This window comes from Aquarana catesbeiana, linkage group LG03, assembly GCF_042186555.1.
Source record: "Aquarana catesbeiana isolate 2022-GZ linkage group LG03, ASM4218655v1, whole genome shotgun sequence".
NCBI classification, from domain to species: domain Eukaryota; kingdom Metazoa; phylum Chordata; class Amphibia; order Anura; family Ranidae; genus Aquarana; species Aquarana catesbeiana.
In genome coordinates this window covers 515,685,351-515,704,761 of record NC_133326.1, presented here as the reverse complement: position 1 = coordinate 515,704,761, position 19,411 = coordinate 515,685,351, and the positions used below count along the sequence as shown (strand labels likewise).

Below are 19,411 nucleotides of genomic sequence, written 5' to 3'. Positions count from 1 at the left end.
AACAACCCCAAACACACCTCCAAGACGACCACTGCCTTGCTAAAGAAGCTGAGGGTAAAGGTGATGGACGGGCCAAGCATGTCTCCAGACCTAAACCATATTGAGCATCTGTGGGGCATCCTCAAATGGAAGGTGGAGGAGCGCAAGGTCTCTAACATCCACCAGCTCTGTGATGTCGTCATGGAGAAGTGGAAGAGGACTCCAGTGACAACCTGTGAAGCTCTGGTGAACTCCATGCCCAAGAGGGTCAAGGCAGTGCTGGAAAATAATGGTGGCCACACAAAATATTGACACTTTGGGCCCAATTTGGACATTTTTACTTAGGGGTGTACTCACCCCCAGCGGTTTAGAAATTAATGGCTGTGTGTTGAGTTATTTTGAGGGGACAGCAAATTTACACTGTTATACAGGCTGTACACTCACTACTTTACACTGTAGCAAAGTGTCATTTCTTCAGTGTTGTCACATGAAAAGATATAATAAAATATTTACAAAAATGTGAGGGGTGTACTGTAAATAGGGGAAAATAATAATTGTATTGTGATGTAATCCAAGTTCAAAACAATTCTTATGACTACAAAACATATTCTCATGCACTAAGTTACTAATATGTTACTATGTTAGACCACATTCATGCTTTTCAGCAAAAACAAAAAGATTTAATCGCCACTTCCTGCCCCCTTTTGGAAATTCCCTGCTTAACCTCAATCCGTCACTTCACCTGTTTTTGAAATTGCCAATAGGTCCCTCGCCCTCGCTTTACTTTTCCCAGCTGCACTTTCTGAAAACAATTACAGCTTTGTCTTCATCCCTCCAGCGGTTCACTATTATATACCTGTACAGTGCAAATCTGTGATCAGCCAAAGCTTCATATTTACAGAATTCCAGGCAAAGCTCATTATAAATACAAATACACAAATTAAGAAATACTTCTGCAACAGCAAAAGTTGTGCCTATGCAGAGGCACAAGTAATGAGCAAAACATTATACACCAAAAAAAATGCGAAACACATGTTACAGATAACATGTTACAGGATTCCCTGGCAAGCTGACAGAACAGAACAACATAAGAGCCCATAAATCATCTAAGACAAAATACCCAGAAATGGTCTAGAAGGGCCAGGTACCCAGGCAGCGAGTTTCTGCTGTCGTGAGCATAGGCCCGGAAATGTAGAAGAACCAAGCAAGAATCTTTGGAAATGATGAGAAGGTTTGTTGAAGGCTAAAAACTCTGCACACTCTGGACCAGAACACAATTAATTTTGGACAGGAACACCACATATGACCTACATCACCCCCGCAGACCGCAGCCTCAAAAAGTTTGCTCAGTCATTGCAGGTTGGCACCCAAAACTACTGAAAGAGGACCTTGTATGCTGACCAGTGGCATTGCTAAGGGGTGGCTACTGGGGCTATAGCCCTGAAACTGTGGCCCATAGCCCTGAATCTCTAGGGCAGGGGTTGGCAGGCCCCTGTACGCGCACCAGACTTGACACATCAGAGCGATCCTGGAAAACCACCTCCCACGCACAAAAGCCAGTCTAATTCAGCGGCTGTATAAGAGGAGCAGTGCGGCTGATTCCGGCCCACCTCTCTTCTCGCTGGCATTGGCACTATCCATCTGTGCAGTGAGGGAGTCTGATGCCCTGGGGTCAGACACTGCAGTAGTGAGTGGCAGCGGCAGTCTTTTATCAGCTGGCTCATGGCCAGGCTTCTGTTTTCTGAGTGTGCACTCCTCTCCATAAGTAGCCATGTCACTAGCTGAAGGGGAGACCATGTTGGCTGTGGATGGGGTTTTTTACCAGTCTGTGTAAGCAGTGGTGTCACTACAGGGGGGGTGGGGGCTGCTGTGCTTAAAAATCCCAGGAGCCTGGTATTTTCCTGCCCCTGCCTAATGCAGTTCAAAGTGCAGGCAGAGAAGGGTCCACTACCCCACTGCTTGCAGAGAACATACCGGCCAGGCTGAGTGGACAAATGACAGATAAGGGTCTGACATCTCTCCCCCCTTGGCTAAGAGGCATGAGAGCAGAGCACCTGGAGCTGCACACAGGAGTTCTGGATACCTTTGCCCTGCAGATGGTCACGTTACTCCTGGATACTATGCCCGTTCCAGGTCACAAAGCTCTGCATCCTTAAAGTGGAGGTCCACCCTGAAAAAAAAATTGCATAAAAAAAATACCTAAAAAAATGGAGGAAAAAAAAAATTTAATTTACATGAAATGGCTGTTGCTAGGCAGTCTTCCTAATCTGCCTCTTCCTACGCCGCGGTGATCTTCAGTCTTCTCCTCCCCGTGTTGTCTTCTGAGGAATGGGGCGCGGTGTGTTATGGGAACTGTGTGTGTCCCACAACACATCGCGTCCCATTCACAAAGCGCTGTGCCACTCGCGCATGCGCAGTAGGAAACGGGCAGTGAAGCCGTAAGGCTCCACTGCGTGTTTCCCTTAGTTAGGATGGCGGTGCCGGGACCCGAGGGACATCGCTGGCACCCAGGACAGGAAAGTGTGCTTATTTAAAGTCAGCAGCTACAGTGTTTGTAGCTGCTGATTTTTTTTTTCACGGCCAGAATCCCGCTTTAACAAGTTTTCTGATGGAACGCTCCCCTAGGATAAGGTCAGCAAAGAGACACAGACAGGGCCTGAGCAGAAGAGAATGCTCTGGTCCAGGACAAGGGGAGGGGGGATCGGGGTGGTGGCAGCCTGGCAGTGAACTCCTACAGTGAACAGTAAAGTTGGGACAGAAGTGACAGCAGCAAACAGAAGAGAGCTTGGAGGAGGTGCAGGCTCTGCTGTATTCTCCCTCCTCCATATCCTCCCTCTTGTCAGAACTGTGCTGTATTATACATTAGTGCCCACTCTGTACTGTGCCCTCACACTTGCCCTGCACTGTGCCCCCCCGCCCACCCTGCACTGTGCCTACCTGCCCGCCCTCCACTGCGTCCACCTACCGGCTCTGTACTGTACCCTCTGCCCGCCCTGCACTGTGCCCTCCTGCCCTACCTGTACTGTACACTCCTGCCTGCTCTGCCCACCCTGCACTGTGCCCTCCTGCCCACCCTGTACTGTACACTCCTGCCTGCCCTGCACTGTACCCTCCTGCCCACCCTGCACTGTGTCCTCATGCCCGCCCTGCACTGAGTCCTCCTGCCCACCCTGTACTGCACACTCCTGCCCACTCTGTACTGTCCCCACCTGCCCACACTGTACTGACTTTGTGAGAAATGCTTTATAATTGGCTTTGTGAGTACTGCAAATCCAGTTATAAAGCATTTTTCACAAAGCCAGTTATAAAGCCAGTTATAAAGTATTTCTCACTAAGCCAGATATAATGCATTTCTTACAAAGTCAGTTATAAAAGAGTACTGCTTTATATCTGGCCTTGTGAGCAATGCTTTATACCTAGCTTTGTGCGCAATGCTTAATAACTGTCTTTTTAAGTACTGCAAAGCCAGTTATAAAGCATTTTTCACAAAGTGAGTTATAAAGTATTGCTCACAAAGCCAGATATAATGAATTTCTTACAAAGCCAGATATAATGCATTTCTCACAAAGTCAGTTATAAAAGAGTTCTACTTTACTGTATATCTGGCTTTGTGGCCAATGCTTTATACCTGGCTTTGTGAGCAATGCTTAATAACTGTCTTTTTAAAAAAGAAGTGAGAATTTCTGCTTATTTTAGAATCATACCTACCTCGTTGGATGCTGCATCTGTCCCCCGTCGCCTCTACACTGAGAACCAAGCGATCGAACATCGCAGATAACTCGGTTCTCACAACTCCATGAGCAGAGCACTGAACACTGGAGCGTTGAGCTGTGGAGGGGCGGGGAGCGGCTGGCTTAGGCTCTCATCGGCTCGCTGAGAGGCTGAGCCAGGTATCGGTCCAGGGACCTGGCAGATCCCGACTCAGTGGTCGTGATGACACAGAGCCTGGACTGATTTCTGTGACGTCAGCAGAGAGTGTACTTCAACCTGCTGTCTGCTAAAAACATGTCACAGGAGTGCAAAACGAACTGCATTCCTGTGATCCACAGAAGAAGTGCAGCCAAACGAGAGGCTACATTCCTGGGCACAGGTGAGGTCGCATTCCTGGGCACAGGTGGGGCTGCATAGATGGGCACAGCTGAACCCTGCATTCTTTATGTAGCGCACTCCTGAGCCCTGGGGCTCTCTGGGGACCCTGATGTAAGGGGGAGGCTCTCTGGGGACCCTGATGTAAGGAAGGGGCTTTCTGGGGACCCTGATGTAAGGGGGGGGGGCTCTCTGGGGACCCTTATGTAATGAAGGGGTCATCTGCACTCAGATATGTAACAATATTTTTTATATATATATATATATATATACACACACACGTATATTATATACATGTGTATGCCCACCCATACATGTGTGTTATATACATGTGTATTGCTGCTATGGGCTCTAGCCCCAGATCTTTTGAAAACCTAGCAACGCCCCTGATGCAGACAAATTGAAGTATTAAAAGACCATTTAGCAATGTACACCCAAGACAGTCTTCCAAGTCCATAGTTTTTGATAATTCCTGGTCCCAGTTTGCTACGTAGGAAAGGAAGAAAAGGACTCCTTGGGTATTCACAGTTGAATATATAATTGAGATGAGCCCAGGAGCCCTCGGAGAATGCAAGCAGGTATGTTCAAATACTGATTTTCCCCCAGATTACGTAGGGATGTTAGCCAATGTCTGATTTGTTAGATAAAGATAGTACCGTATTCAGAATTTGGGGTCTTGTGGTTGTTTCGCTGTTTTAAAACTGGTCATATACAGTTTGAATTTCAGACCATTCCTGTGGTCCTACCAACACTATACTGCTCAACAATTTTTGACTGAGAAATCAAAGGAGTTGGGCAGAAAAAAGTCAACCAGTGACTGCATCCATTCAACTGCAGTCACTGTAATAGTATTCTAACAGCCACAGGTACCAACTGTCACAATACAATAGATTTCTCTAGCCACATTCTTTATCATGGATTGGAAAATCTGTATGTGTTATGGCCAGCTTAAGTCTGTTTTCTGATGTACTGTTTGGATTGAAAAAAAAGTTCCATAAATTTGTGGCCTAAACAAAGAAACTAAAACCCAGATCCCCAATCTTGTCAATTTATTTTGCTTTCCTTGCTTGTCATTTTGAAAATGGCACAGAAATTCATGGGAATTTTTAGAGTTGCCACCAGTTCGAAAGGTAAGGGGAAATACCCCTCCCCTCCCTCACTCCCTATAATCTTGGTCAGGCATACAATACCCCTCCCCAACACCCTATAATCTTGATCAGACATGCACAACAGACATATGACACATTCAGGAGTAACGGTTGACATGCGATAATGCTTATGGCGCTCATAATTGCTGTCCTATGTTGCCTATTTATATTTTATAGTTTATTAATGTACCTCATTGTCATTTATTCTATTGTTATTTTACTCCATGATATGGCTCAATGTTACAGGCTTTTGTGTATGCCTGTGAAAACTATTTATGCTTTGAGATACCATCCTGTATTTTTGATATACTATAGCATACTCCAGTTTGTTATGCTTACTATGGCTTACTATTGTTTTCTTTTGACCCTGATCTGACATTTTACTGTATTTTTTTAAAAACATAAATAAAGTTTTAAAAAAAATGTAAGAGAAAATCTTCCAATGGAAACATCGATTTCAATGACAATGCACCTCACTTTATAGAGTTTGAGTTATACATACACTTTAAGTTGACCATACAGTTGAGGCTTTTTTTAATAATGAACCTTGTTTCCTCATAGTTTACATGCCTCTGCCCACAAAATTCATAATTCTGAGAAACACTGACCTTTTGCTGAAGCAATGATGATTTCACAACCTACTCTGGCTACCACTTACAACACGAAAAGATGTTTCACCTTTCATGGAAAAACAGCCACAAGCCTAAACATAGGCACACTGTAACTAAATTAGCATTATACTGGGAGCCTCTGAAACTGGAGTCGTGTCAAAATGTTTAATCATGTTGGGCGGGATACTTGGCATTGACGTCTTGCTGCTGAGCGATTCCGGGTCACCAGCAGCTGCCTTATGTGAGTTTTTACTTTTTCTATTTGCAATGCGTTTTAAACCTTTGCAATAAACCTTATTATATTATGAGACTCCTTTTGGGTTCTGGGTGAGCTTATTTTTTTCCAGCTAGATCCGGTCCTGTATCTCTGATGGTAGTGATCCAATGTGATGGTCTCCCTCTGTGTTTGAGGCTTCCATGCTGCTGTAATGGCAGCCATTTATTCCGGTGAGTTTGCAATCTGTCTGTTGGTGGAGGTTCACTCGATGTGATACAGCTTTCTCACTGGAATGGTTTTATACTATGTTTGCTCTAAAGGAATCATTGTCTATGGACTACTTACCTTCAGCTAAATAAATTGTATTTTATTTATGTGATTGCTATCTATTGGTGTTCTGAATGTTTCATTATTTTTGACTACATTTATGGGCACTACACTTTTATATTATTATCTGATCTTAGTGGGTTGATATCTTGATGCTAGAACAATTTGTAAATCCGTATAGGTGGTTTGAGAAGCTGCTAGAGATTTATGTAAACACAGATATCATTGTCTTATTAATTTTGTAAGTACAAAAAACCTCAATAAGAAATGGTACTTGTATGCTTCTGCAGGTGCTGAATGTAGGGCGCACAGTGCATATTTTATTGAGGCACATTTCTGCCCATGCTCTCAATATGCTCATGGTAGGACCAGAAAAAATATATGTGTGACTCAATGGGGTAGCACAGCATAAATGGGTGTGCACCACACAAAGTAATGCCTAGTGAAATTAGAAACATGTACAGAGGCAATGCGCATAGTAAACCATTTCCAAAACCTGCAGATGAGCAGGATCTTGGTTGGTTTATAAATACAAAGGTCTGGTGCCCATTTTGTGAACATACAGTACTTGCACAAAAATGCCTATACAATTTGTGAATTGAAACAGGAAATTAAAGTTTTTTTCCACTTTAAAGACTAACTCAAGCTAAATGTTTTTCTTGTTTAATTTTTTAATGAGTGGGGTGTGTCCCATTTAATTAGATATCCTCTTATCGATGGAATAAATAGTGATGGAAATCCCTATAGAAGGGACACAAACAGCAAAAAAATAGTTCTTCCTGCCTTTATGTTGTGTATTGGTGTTACAGGCACAGGAAGCCAAACAATTCAGACAGAAATTCTAACTCTAACCCTAGCTAGAGTTTGGTCTTATTTTTTTCTCAATAAAGTTTTTTTTGTAATTTCAAGTTATAGAAAACATGCATGTATAACATGTACATCAATAAAAAAAAGGAAAGTAACAATAAATTGAAACATGGTTTCCAGTAACAAGAATTCAAAATAGGCAATATCACAATCTCAAAACATTTGATAAGTAATAAAAAGTTTAAAGAAAAATTCCAGAGAGATAATATAACATAAAGTAAAATTGAACAATTTAAATAATAAGTACACAGAAGACTGCTTTGGGAGCTGCGATGTGTTTCCAATGGGGACTTCTTGTCCCCTGCTGTCCTGCTTTAATAGCGGGTGGGGCCACCTACACATCGGCGCAATGCATATGCACCAGCCGTACGATGTCCGTGATTTCAATGCGCTGTTACGGCTGGACGCATTGTGTCATCTGGATGATTCATTGATTCATGATTCAATTTGCTCTGTCTAGTGGATAATCCTAACCTGCTCAGAGCACTGTGAACTATTAAATAGAGCATTGGCTCCACTGAATATATCAGATTATAGGCACCCCCACCCAACCCATGCAATTCCAGGCCATACAGGATCCATAATACAGGATCCAATGACGATCCAACTTTTGAGCTCCAAAGGGTGCAGGGAAGTGTGTATAAGGATTCTTGTTGGAATACAGATTTGTATTTTATGCAACAACTACATCAATATCAGTATTTAGTAGAGATAGATTTTTCAACCTGTAGATGGCAGTGTCTATACATTTGTATCTGCATCTATGGTATGCTCTATGTCTTTTCTCTATAATAAAGTTTCCTGTCTACAGTTAAGCAGCAAAGCCCATGTGGACTTTGCACTGTCTGTTCTGTAGGGCTATATACACAATTTGTAACAGGTTATGGGCCCAGACATAGCCCAGACACCCACCCAGAGAAAAGCCGAGAACCCAGTCATAGCCGAGTCGTAACCTGCTACAGCAAGATACAGCAACAGAAAGAAGACTGCAGCAGAATAAAAGAAAATGGCCAGCAACACAGCTGAAACAAAGTTTTCATTTGCAAATCTGACAAACCAGAACTATCAGTCTTGGAAATTCAAGTTAAAAATGCTGGTAATAAGAAAGGGTACGTGGAAATGTGAAAATTATGTCAGGCCAGAACATCATTCAGATGAGTGGATAGAGAAAGACCAAAAAGCTCAGAGCACATTCTCTCTTAGCATAGAAGATGATCAGATCATACATATATGTAAGCGTGAAACTGCTAAAGAAATGTGGGAAGGATTACAAAAGGGCCAATGAAAGAGCTAATCTCGGAAATAAACTGTATTTGATTAGAAAGCTATACCAAACCACGCTGATGAAAGGCCAGGGAATGCAGGATTGCATAAGGCACATCTTGGAAATGGTTGTACGACTGATAGGCAAAGTAGAAGACATACAAGATTTTCATGTCGCAGCACTATTACTTAGTGGCTTACCAGAAAGTTATGAAACACTTGTCATAACACTTGATGCACATCCAGATGATGAACTGACATTTGAATATGTTAAGGGCAAGCTTGGGGATGAATATAAGCGTAAAACAGAAATAATAGACTGTGTTTTTGTTTTCTTTAAAGAAGAAAAACAGGAATAAAAACAGTAACGTGCAACAAGAAACACGTGAAGGTTTTCTGTGCAATAAACAAGGTTGTTTCAAAGCAGATTGTAGAATCTGGAAGGCTAAAATGCAAAAACAAACTAAACTACAAAAGGCCAAAAGTGTGAAAAAAGAAACAGATTTTTCTTCAGATAATGAATATGTTTTTCAATCCAAAAGTTGCACCTCATCTTTGCAGGTATGGTGTGTTAATTCGGGAGCTATGAGTCACATGACAAATTACAGAATTGACCAGAGTGAAGCAGAAAAAACACCACAGCTAATGGGAAAATAATGGAATTAGAAGGAATCAGAGACAGTTTTCTTTACTGTCTTATTTCCCTGAGTGTCACCAGAAAGATACCTGTGAAAAAAGTCCTTTATGTCCCTGCTCTTGAAACTAATCTCTTGTCAGTGAAGAAGCTTGAAAAACAAGGCAGTATAGTGACCTTCCAAGATGACAGTTGTGCCATCACAAAAGGGGATATCTTACTTGCAAAGGCTAAAATTAAAGGTGCATTGTATCAGCCGAACTGCAAGAAGGTGGTTAATACTGCCAAGGAAGAAAAACATTCAAACTGCGTTCACACTTGGCACAGACGACTGGGGCACAGAAGTCCTGACATAATAAAGAAATTAACTGAGAAGGACTATGCAGGTGGAATAAAAATCAGTCCATGTGATCAAACAATGAAATGCACCAGCTGTATAAACGGAAAAATTACAATAAAAGCATTTCCAAAGCAACAGCAGTAACAGCAGAGCTAAAAAACTTAATTCATTTAGATCTTTGCGGTCCAATAGAAAAATTTACTCCAGGAAAGAAGAGGTATTTTTTCACTTTTATAGATGATTGCTCCGGGTAACAAAAGTGAAGTACCAGAGAAACTTGAACAATATTTTCTCAAGTAAGCAACAAATTTGACAAAATGCTGAGTGTCTTGTGCACAGACAATGGGACTGAATATATAGGTGATAACACACAGGTAATTTTCAAAAAGCATGGCATAATATTTCAAACTACTGTACCATACAACTGGGGACAAAATAGGCTTGCAGAAAGAATGACCTGTACTCTATGTGAGAGTAGAAGGACCATGCTATTTGATGCCAACCACATACTGGGGGGAGGCACTTATGGCAGCAGCTATCTCCAAAATCAACTACCAGGAAAATCAACTGAGAAAACTCCACATGAACTATGGAATAGAAAAGCCCCAAATCTGAACCATCTAAACATTTTTGCACATTTCACATCCTTGTGCAAAGGAAGGTGTACTTGTGGGATACAGTGAATCTCAAAAGGGATACAGAATTCTACACCAAGATGCAAACAAGGTAGCCATCAGTAGAAGTATAATTGTTGATGAAACTGCAGTGTATTTAAAATTTCACGAACGAACACAAACACAAAATGAGGGAAATTCCACATTTGTTTAACATAAAGATAAGCAACAAAGAGACAAAAAAAATTGAGATTACCGCAGATAATCCAATACTGTAAAAGAAGAAACCAGGCTACAAGAAGCTTCAATCAGGAAATCCACCAGAAGCATGCGAGCCAATTCTCTGTTCTATGTTGCTTATGTAGATTTAAAACCAGAACCAGATTCATTGGATGAGATAGGGCTGGGGAAAAAATCGATTTAAATCTTGAATCGGGTTGAGAGGTCAAATCGATTCAAAATTTAAGCAAATCGATTTTTTTAGATTTTTTTTCACGAGGACGCCGCAGCCTCGCCTAAAAACTTGTGCCCGCAGCTCCTCAGGACCGGCGCTGTGTCCAAAAAAAAACTCAATTCGAATCGTGAATCAAGTTTTTTTTTTTTTTTTTTTTTTAAGAAAATCGCCCAGCTCTAGGATGAGATGCAAAGACTTCCAACCCATGAGAAACAAAAGTGGATCAGAAAATTTGACAAGCTTTAAAATGTATATAACTGAGATCCTAAATGGGACTAATATAAGGAGTAGTTGTTAAGCGGGGGTGTTGGAATACAGATTTGCATTTTATGCAACAACTACTTCAATATCAGTATTTAGTAGAGATATATTCTTCAACCAGTAGATGGCAGTGTTTATAAGTTTGTAGCTGCATCTATGATCTGCTCTATGGCTCTATAATAAAGTTTCCTGTTTCAGTCTACAGTTAAGCAGCAAAGCCCATGTGGACTGTGCACTGTGCTTTGTAGGGCTATATACAGAATTTCTAACAATTCCTCATCCCAGTTATGTAACATTTCTTATAAGACAAATAGATTATTCTGGGTAGTGAGGCATTGGGCTAATACAGTATATAGTCCAAATTGCTGTAAATTTCAGTTAGGTAAAGTGTTTTACTTGCCTCTAAATTAAAGTGTATAGATAAAGTAAAATTTACATCAACAACCATTGTAATTGAACTAACCATTAAATCTGCATATCGACAGCACAGTCTATATACAAAGTGGTACTTACAGCCAATACTGGGGTCGTATAATGTACATCCCCCTGCCATCTTCTCCGTCTGGCAGCAGCATCTCCACCGACCCTCCACCCAGAAGTTGGGGTGGTACTTAGGAATGATGCATTGGTTGCTCTTTATCACTGTACATGAAGAGAAAGTTTCTATAAGCCTCCAGTTCACTTTCGTAATCACAGAAAAAGCATTAAAGTGGAATTTAAATGCATTTTTAATGTTTAAAGCAAACCCACCCATCCATCCATGTCTCAATGCTTTATTTTGTTGAGAAATTACTTTGAATTACTTATTAATTAATTACTTTGAATGCAGTGCACATAGTGTACCCTCACCCTCCTGTCAAACCCTGTTCCGAATCACATTCCTGTCGAAATAATTTGTCCAGGTTTCAGGTGGACTTAAACCCAGACACATGATTTAAAACCCAGACTGTCCGGGTAAATCCCAGACAGGTGGCAACCTTACAGTGAAGTACAGCAGATTAAAACTAAAATCAGTGGCTCTGGCCTCTTTTATTTAAAGGATAGCTGTACTTTGTTAAAAAAAAAAACAAAAAAAAAATTAGGCATTAGTAAACAAGGGATGCCTACCTCTACACCCATAAAATAGGACTGCAAAACTGGAACAGACAGAATCTGGAGCAGTTGTGCATGGAAACCAATTTCTCTCTTTAGCTTTATTTGTTAAGCTACATCCAGACAGCCGAAGAGCAGATATTTTGCTGCATTCAGAGGCAGATAAACACCACCTCAGGACGCAGCAACACTGCTACGGCTGCATATAAAGTGATGGATTAGCCATGGCCAGTTTGTGTGTGGCCAAAACCCAGCAGAAATAACTTTGAAGGTGCATCGGCTGCGTTCAGGGTTGGTCAGAGTTTCTATTTGCGTGTCTAATAGCAGTGGTGCCAGCTATAGATTTTTAAAATTTTGACAGCCACCACTGACAGCTACAGCTGTTTGAACATAGTGTGTGCAGGCTGGGTTTACAACTGCCAGCAAAAATTTACTGATTCCTGCTGGTGACCACCCCTGGCCACTGCTCTTCTGAATGTAGCCTAAATATTTGAATATGAAGGATAGAAGCTGATTGGTTGCCATTCACAACTACTCCAGATTCTGGCTCCTGCAGTTTTGATAAATACCTTCAGAGTGTTTAGTGCCTCCCATTGCTGCTCATTTAAATGGTTTGGGCCAGTGTCCATGAGCTGTGCACAAGTGGGTGGGGTCTGCTTCATGCTGGTCTTTATTTTCGAATAGCAGACATGAGGCAGACGCACCCACTTATTTGCCTGCCACTATTCATGGAAGCAGCTGGGTGCAAACAGTGCAGCCCACACCCTATTCTCATAGGTCATTGGTACTGATTTAGGCTATGCTCACATGGACCATTTTAAAACATACAACTAAAATGGCACAATCACGCATTTCCATGAGTATGGAGCTGTTGTTTATTATTTCAGTGTCTTGATAAAGGTTTTACCTCTACAACCTGAACCTGTGGCCTTGATGGCAAAATATAACAAGATGCTTAGGGCAGGGGTCTTCAAACTCTTCAGTATGAGGGTTACATCATATTCTTTGCAAGTAGTTGAGGGCCAAAAAAATATGTTTTATAAGTTAAAGAATTCATTTTAAATGAATGAATACATTTTACTTGGAATTTTTTTTGTAATCAGCATGCTATGGTTTAGAACAGTGCAAAACTTCAGTGAAACTAAGTAAAGAAATTCCAAATAATCTTGAGCTCATCAGAGTCCCCCTTTGTTCTAAATCAAAGTTTCCATTAAAATCCCCTTACATCAGAGTCTCATCACAGTTCCCATTACATTGGCATCCTTCCTTACATAAGAGTCCCCATCAGAGTCCCCTCTATAATAAAATCTTCCAGTGGGTCAGATTTGGCCCACAGGCTGCAGTTTGGAGGCCCCTGGCCTAGGGGATTTATATGTAACTTATTCCTGGCTTCCTCGATAGGCAGCACTCTCCACTGCTGTCCGACCCTACAGAATGTGGGCAGACTACTGGTCATGCAATGTATGAGATGAATTCAGAGACCAGTTAGGCAGCAAAGGGAAGAGGCTTTGGGGTACTGGTCGCATGAAGAGGGTGACGCCTGCAGGAGCGAGGCATTATGTAAGATAATTATCTTATTCATCAAGCTTAGACAAAATGAGCAGTTAACACCTGCAATAGAGAGGGGAACCACTGCAAGAGTAAATGTTTTTTCCCTGGAGCTTAGCTTTAATGGCCATACCTCTGCACTTTCTCTGTGTGAAAAGGTATTTTAATCCTCTGCTACTGCTATCCACTATGGTTATATCTCTTTTTTTACTTTTTGAAAAACGAATAAAATCGATTTAAATAGAAAAGGTATTTTAAAGAAAGTTTTCCTAGAAAAATGTTGAGGTTTTCAATGCTCTCTTGATGGTCAGCGGTTTAGTTGAGGAGCCGCCTGGAACTATGGGGGATGTAGTCCCCAGGAGACAACCTCTGTATAGGCAAAGTACTGTATGGGACTAAAGGTCCGAGCAGTGATGGTGTGCTAATAAAAGGAGGAACAAGGAAAGAGAGGCCTTAACTGGAGGAATCTCAGGTGGGGAGGGAGAAAAGACGGTTGGAGATGCTTCATGTTGCCAGAGTTTGCCGCTGTGTTGGAGTGAGACTGTGCTACTCTTGGCCAGGGGCCACTGCAGTCGGAAAGGACTCAGTGAGCTGGAAGAGAGGAGCGCCACTGGTTTTGTGATAGATCATTGCTACAGCATCTGGAATTTCCATTAATGCCACTGGCTCCGGACACTGAAGAAGTGAAGGAGGCTTCACAACAGACTGCATAGTAGTGAGAGGCCGCTGGCCTCCTCTTAAAGGGACAACATGCCCCAACTTGTTAACTTGGGACTCTGTTTGGGGACTTGTGCCCCTTACCATTGGATTGCAAATTTATTGTGGTCCAATGCAGGACTTTAGACCTCAATGTTTAGGCTAGGTGAGTTGGGGTTGAAGGGGTTAATTTGAAGGTTAATGATCAGGGGTATGGTTAACAGGGGGTGACCTTCAGAAGGTTTTACCCCCTTCATAACCAGGGCATTTTTCTGCTATTCACCACTGTGCTATTTTAACCAACAAATGCTTGGTCATGTAACAATTTACGCAAATTACATTTTTATAATTTTTTCACACAAATAGAGCTTTCTTTTGGTGGTATTTAATCACCATTGGGTTTTATATTTTTGCTATAAAAATGAAAAAATACAAAAAAAAATTAAAAAAACCCAAATTTTTCCATTATGAATGGTAATCATTCATGTCTGTTTGTTTATATGGTAGTCATGTGATCACTATGACTAATGATAGCGACTACATGATACCCCAGCCGCTGGTACCGATCGCCGTAATTCATTGTGTCCACCGGACACAGTGCTTACGGGATTGTGCAGCTGTGCCCTCCCGAGGGTGTGCCAGTGCGCATGTGCCGGGCAACAGTATGTCACCTGGCCTGGCTTTGCGAAGTAAAACTACGGTGGGTGAGTGGCAAGTGGTTAAAGTGGTTCTACAGCCTAAACATATTTTACCTTTATGCATTCCCTGCATGAAGATAAAAAAATATTTAGCTAACAATTTCACCCCCTCCTCTCCTTTTACTTGCCTGAGTCCTCACTCGATCCAGCACTGTGCCTGTATGTAGTGGCTCTCACAGGCTTTGCTGAGGCAATGGCTCCCGCTACTGTCAGTTATATATTGTGACAAGGGAGTGGGGGCGGGGCTGAGTCATACTGTCTGTGTCTATGGATGCAGGCAGCGTGGCTCGGGAGCGAGCTCACAGGTGGTACTCCATAGGAAGCGGCGGAAGGATAAGAAACTGAGGGCACTGGCAGGGGACCGCAGAAGAGAGGGTTCAGGTCCACTCTGTGCAAAAACATTGTACAGAGCAGTTAAGTATGACATGTTTGTTATTAAAACATAAAAAAAAAAAAATAGTTTTACAATCACTTTAAGGTTTAAAGGGTAAGGTTACTGTTTAGGCTGGGGTTCAGGGTTAGAGCTAGAGAAAATTATTTTCAACCTAATTATTTTCATACCAAAATAATATAAGCATGATAAGCATCTGTGCCAAATACTGTATATACTGGCGATGAATGTTAAATTATGTGCTATTTGTTAATGTGATTGTGCCAGCGCTTTATCACTATGAGTTAAGTCTGTTTCTTACCTTCTTTCAAAGCTAGCACCCACTGTTGCCGGCTTTCTTTGTCTGGAGCATAAATATACAGAAAAAAATTCTCATGGAGGACCTAAGTAAAGACACAGAAAATAGTTTTCTTTGGTTACAGGTAATACGGTAACTAAATAAATAATTTTGTTTGGAAAGCATTTACATATTCAAAATTTTAATTTTTCATAAACTTTCCACTGCACTTGGGGTATAAGATTAAAATATATCTGGTGTAAATAGCGTGACGTGCATTACTTGCTGACATATGAACCCTATCAGAGATCTTGTAATCTTGAGCTTCATTAAACCATTAGTAAAACATATTTGACTTGTGTGTGTTCTTTTACATTTACATTTAAATCCTTTCAAATTTACACTTGGGCTGCAATGCCAGCCTGTCTAATATTCTATCTACTTTCAAATATACATAAATTCCATCCCTAAGTTCACTGATTCTGCCACATATTGAGAGCCTATATGGCAGTAGGAGTGGTTTATATATCTCTAGCCACTGCGTGTGATATTACCCACACTAGAGGGTATTACGCCTACTAGAGGATCGATTTCTTTCCAAAAAGTTTTCCAGGAGACTTGAAAAGTCATCTATTGTCCTGTAAAATTAAACTTGCCCGAATAATCTTCCCTCCTACATACAATATGCCATATTGGCCCACTATAATATCAGTTGTTGCCATAAATATTTACTTGAAGGAAAAAAAAAAAACTATTTAAAATGCTACAAGCTGGCCTTACCATCCCAAATAGCATACAGTGAGGAACATAATTATTTGATCCCCTGCAAATTTTATACGTTTGCCCACTTACAAAGAAATGAACGGTCTATAATTTTTATCATAGGTATTATAAATGATAGAGTTGCAGTTTAGTGAGTAAAATAAGTATTTGATCCCCTACCAACCAACAATAATGCTGGCTCTGACAGACTGGCTACAGTATGTGTTCATGGGATACACAGATTAGTCCTGTCAATTTAAGAAGGTGCTCCTAACGACAACTCGTTATGTGTATAAAAGACACCTGTCCACAGAATCTCTTTCTTCCTTTCAAACCTCATGATCATGGACAAGGCCAAAGAGCTGTCAAAGGACGTCAGGGACAAGATTGTAGACCTGAACAAGGCTGGAATGGGCTACAAGACCATCAGCAAGAAGCTTGGTGAGAAGAAGACAACAGTTGGAGTGATTATTCGCAAATGGAAGAAATACAAAATAACAATCAATCGCCCTCATTCTGGAGCTCCATGCAAGATTTCACCTCATAGGTTAATGATGATCATGAGAAAAGTGAGAGATCAGCCCAGAACTACACGGGAGGAGCTTGTGAATGATCTCAAGGCAGTTGGGACCACAGTCACCAAACAAACCATTGGTAACACAATACGCTGCCATAGATTGAAATCTTGCATTCCCCTTAAGGTCCCCCTCTCAAGAAGGCACATGTAGAGGCCCATCTGAAGTTTTCCAATGAACATCTAAATGATTCAGAGAAGTGTAGCACCCTCTAGTAGTGTGCTAGAGAGAATAGCAGACATCCCAAGTCTCCTGTGAGGTGCGGGAGCTTCCCGCATTTCGGGGGCGGCTCCCGGACACCCGCAAGTGCTGCCCGATATCCCGGCTGCGGGGCTGATCCTGGATGGTCCCCTGGTTCACAGTTGGGGATGATCGGTGCAATAGGAGGGATAGCTGTGAACACCGATCTCACTGTATAGCTGACATCCGCTTCTCCTTCTCTCCCTCCCACGGCTGTCAGTTAAAAAGCTACACAGGGAGATCGGTGATCACAGCTGTCCCTCTTGCTGCACTGATCATCCCTGACTGTTCCCTGTATCCTCCTCCTCCAGCCCCCCTCCGTATCCTTCTACCCCCGTTCTTCTATGGCTCCCCTCCATGTCCTTCACCCCCTGTTCTTCTCCGGCTCCCTGTCCTCCTCCTCCGCCCTCCCTCTTCCCCCACAGCCGGCTTCCCTCCTCTCCCTCTGGCTGTGAGGATCTGTCAGGATGGAGAGCGGAGAAAGGGACCGGTAATTTAGCGGCCCCTGCCTTTTCTGAATTGGACACAGTGAGCGAGATCTCTCCTGTGTCCTGTGAGAACTGTGCAGAGTAACCTGTGTGTCAGTTTATGAATGGACAGGAGCCGCTGTCTCCTGTCCATTCATCTTCAATGCTGAGAAAGGGACTGGGGTATCTCTGTCCTCAGCCTCTTTCTCTGTCTCAAAGGGGAGATGTCAGGGGTCTGTTTAGAAACAGACCGAAGACCCCCCCCCCCCAACAGGGTGGATTTAAAAAAAATGCAAAAAATATTAAAAAATGAGATTGTAAACAAAAATTATAAAAAAATTAAATTATAAAACAAATTCTAAAGTAAAAAACTACTGACACTACCCCCCTGCCCTACCAACACTGTCCACTGCCCCAACCTCCTCCACCCCAAAAAGCATAAACAAAAAAAAATTAAATTGTAAAAAAAACAATATGTAAAAATAAAAACTACTGACACCATCCACTGCTCTACTGACACCATCACTGCCACATACTCCCCACCCCTTCCCCAGAAGCACTGTTAAAAAAATATTAAAAACATTATTTAAAGAAAATAAACAACAAAATTGTAAAAAAATAATAGAGAAAATAATAAAAACAAAAAACTACTGACACACTGCTCTACTGACACTGTCCACTACCCCCACCCCCAATCATTGTGAAAAACAAGAAATAAAATAATAAATTGGAAAAAATTATTAAAAAAATAAAATTGTAAAAAAATAATAATACAAATAAAGAACTACTGACACCATCCACTGCCCTACTGACACCATCCTGCACATACTACTCACCGCTGTACACGCCACACTCCTCACATGCACATTATACCCACCTACATACACTCCGCATTCCTCTCCTGCACAAACTACCCACCGCCATACACTCCGCACTGTACAGTCCCTATTTAACATTATTACATTCTGCACTATGTAAGTCATCTCATACTCTACAAAACCACACCCCATTTAAGCCACACGCAATATGTAGCACAGTTTAAGCCACGACCACCTTCCTGAAATTAGTTTGCCACCTCCCTGAAATTAGTGTTTGCAGGTTGGGATGTCTGGAATAGGTACATTTAAGCAGGCCTGGCTGGTTGCTAGGCCTGTTTGTTTTCATTCTGGGCTGGGAGTGGCTTAGGGTAGGTTTGGGTGATTCACAGGTGGTGTCATCAGGACCTCCCATTTCTTTCCAGAAGCTTCTAGTGCTTTATTGATAGATAGGTGGGAAGGGGGGGGGGAACAACCTGGGTTGTTTGAGAAGCCCTGACCAATCCCCAATCTGGATTGGCAGGGGATAGGCTTCCGTAAAATACCCAGGGTCAGCCCAGCTTGAGGAGGAGTTGTCGGGGGGGGGGGAGCTGGAGTGAGAGGGTGCGGGGGCTGTCGGAGCCTTTGAGGGAGCTCCCCAAGCCGGGGGGGTGACCTTGGGCCTGGGCTCGGATGCAGTCGGGACCACTTCCAGGAACACATGAAGAGGTCTTGGACTGGAGGCACAAGAGAGAGCAAGGAGAGGACAGCGGGAGAGAGCACTGCTAAGAGACTACAGGGAGGACAACTGGTCGCAGCCAGGAAGGCAGGTGAGTGAGGCACAGTCAGGAGGACTGGGGAGGCACGCCTGAGAGGACTGGGAGTTTGCAGTCTGAGATGGGTGCAGAACCAGAAATATGGACTGTGGTGGAAGGGGCAGCCGAAATAGGCAGCTGCAGCCAGGAGGGCTGGCAGGGCCTGTAGAGGGCTATCTGGGATCAGTAGCCATAGTAGGGCAGCTAGCTAGCACAAGGACTTTTCTGCTACACCATTGGGGCCCACGGTCCCAG

The 19,411-nt window shown here is 42.4% G+C and overlaps 1 protein-coding gene across 1 annotated transcript in view; it reads right to left on the bottom strand.

The window, feature by feature from the left end:
* The window catches only part of ITK (IL2 inducible T cell kinase), a 79,710-nt gene that overhangs the window by 46,418 nt on the left and 13,881 nt on the right, over positions 1 to 19,411 (bottom strand). Inside the window, exons 3-4 of the mRNA XM_073621166.1 lie at positions 15,528 to 15,609; positions 11,315 to 11,443 (exon numbers count right to left, since the gene is read on the bottom strand). Of these exons, the coding sequence (XP_073477267.1) occupies positions 11,315 to 11,443; positions 15,528 to 15,609 (211 nt within the window). The remainder of the gene's footprint in view (positions 1 to 11,314; positions 11,444 to 15,527; positions 15,610 to 19,411) is intronic.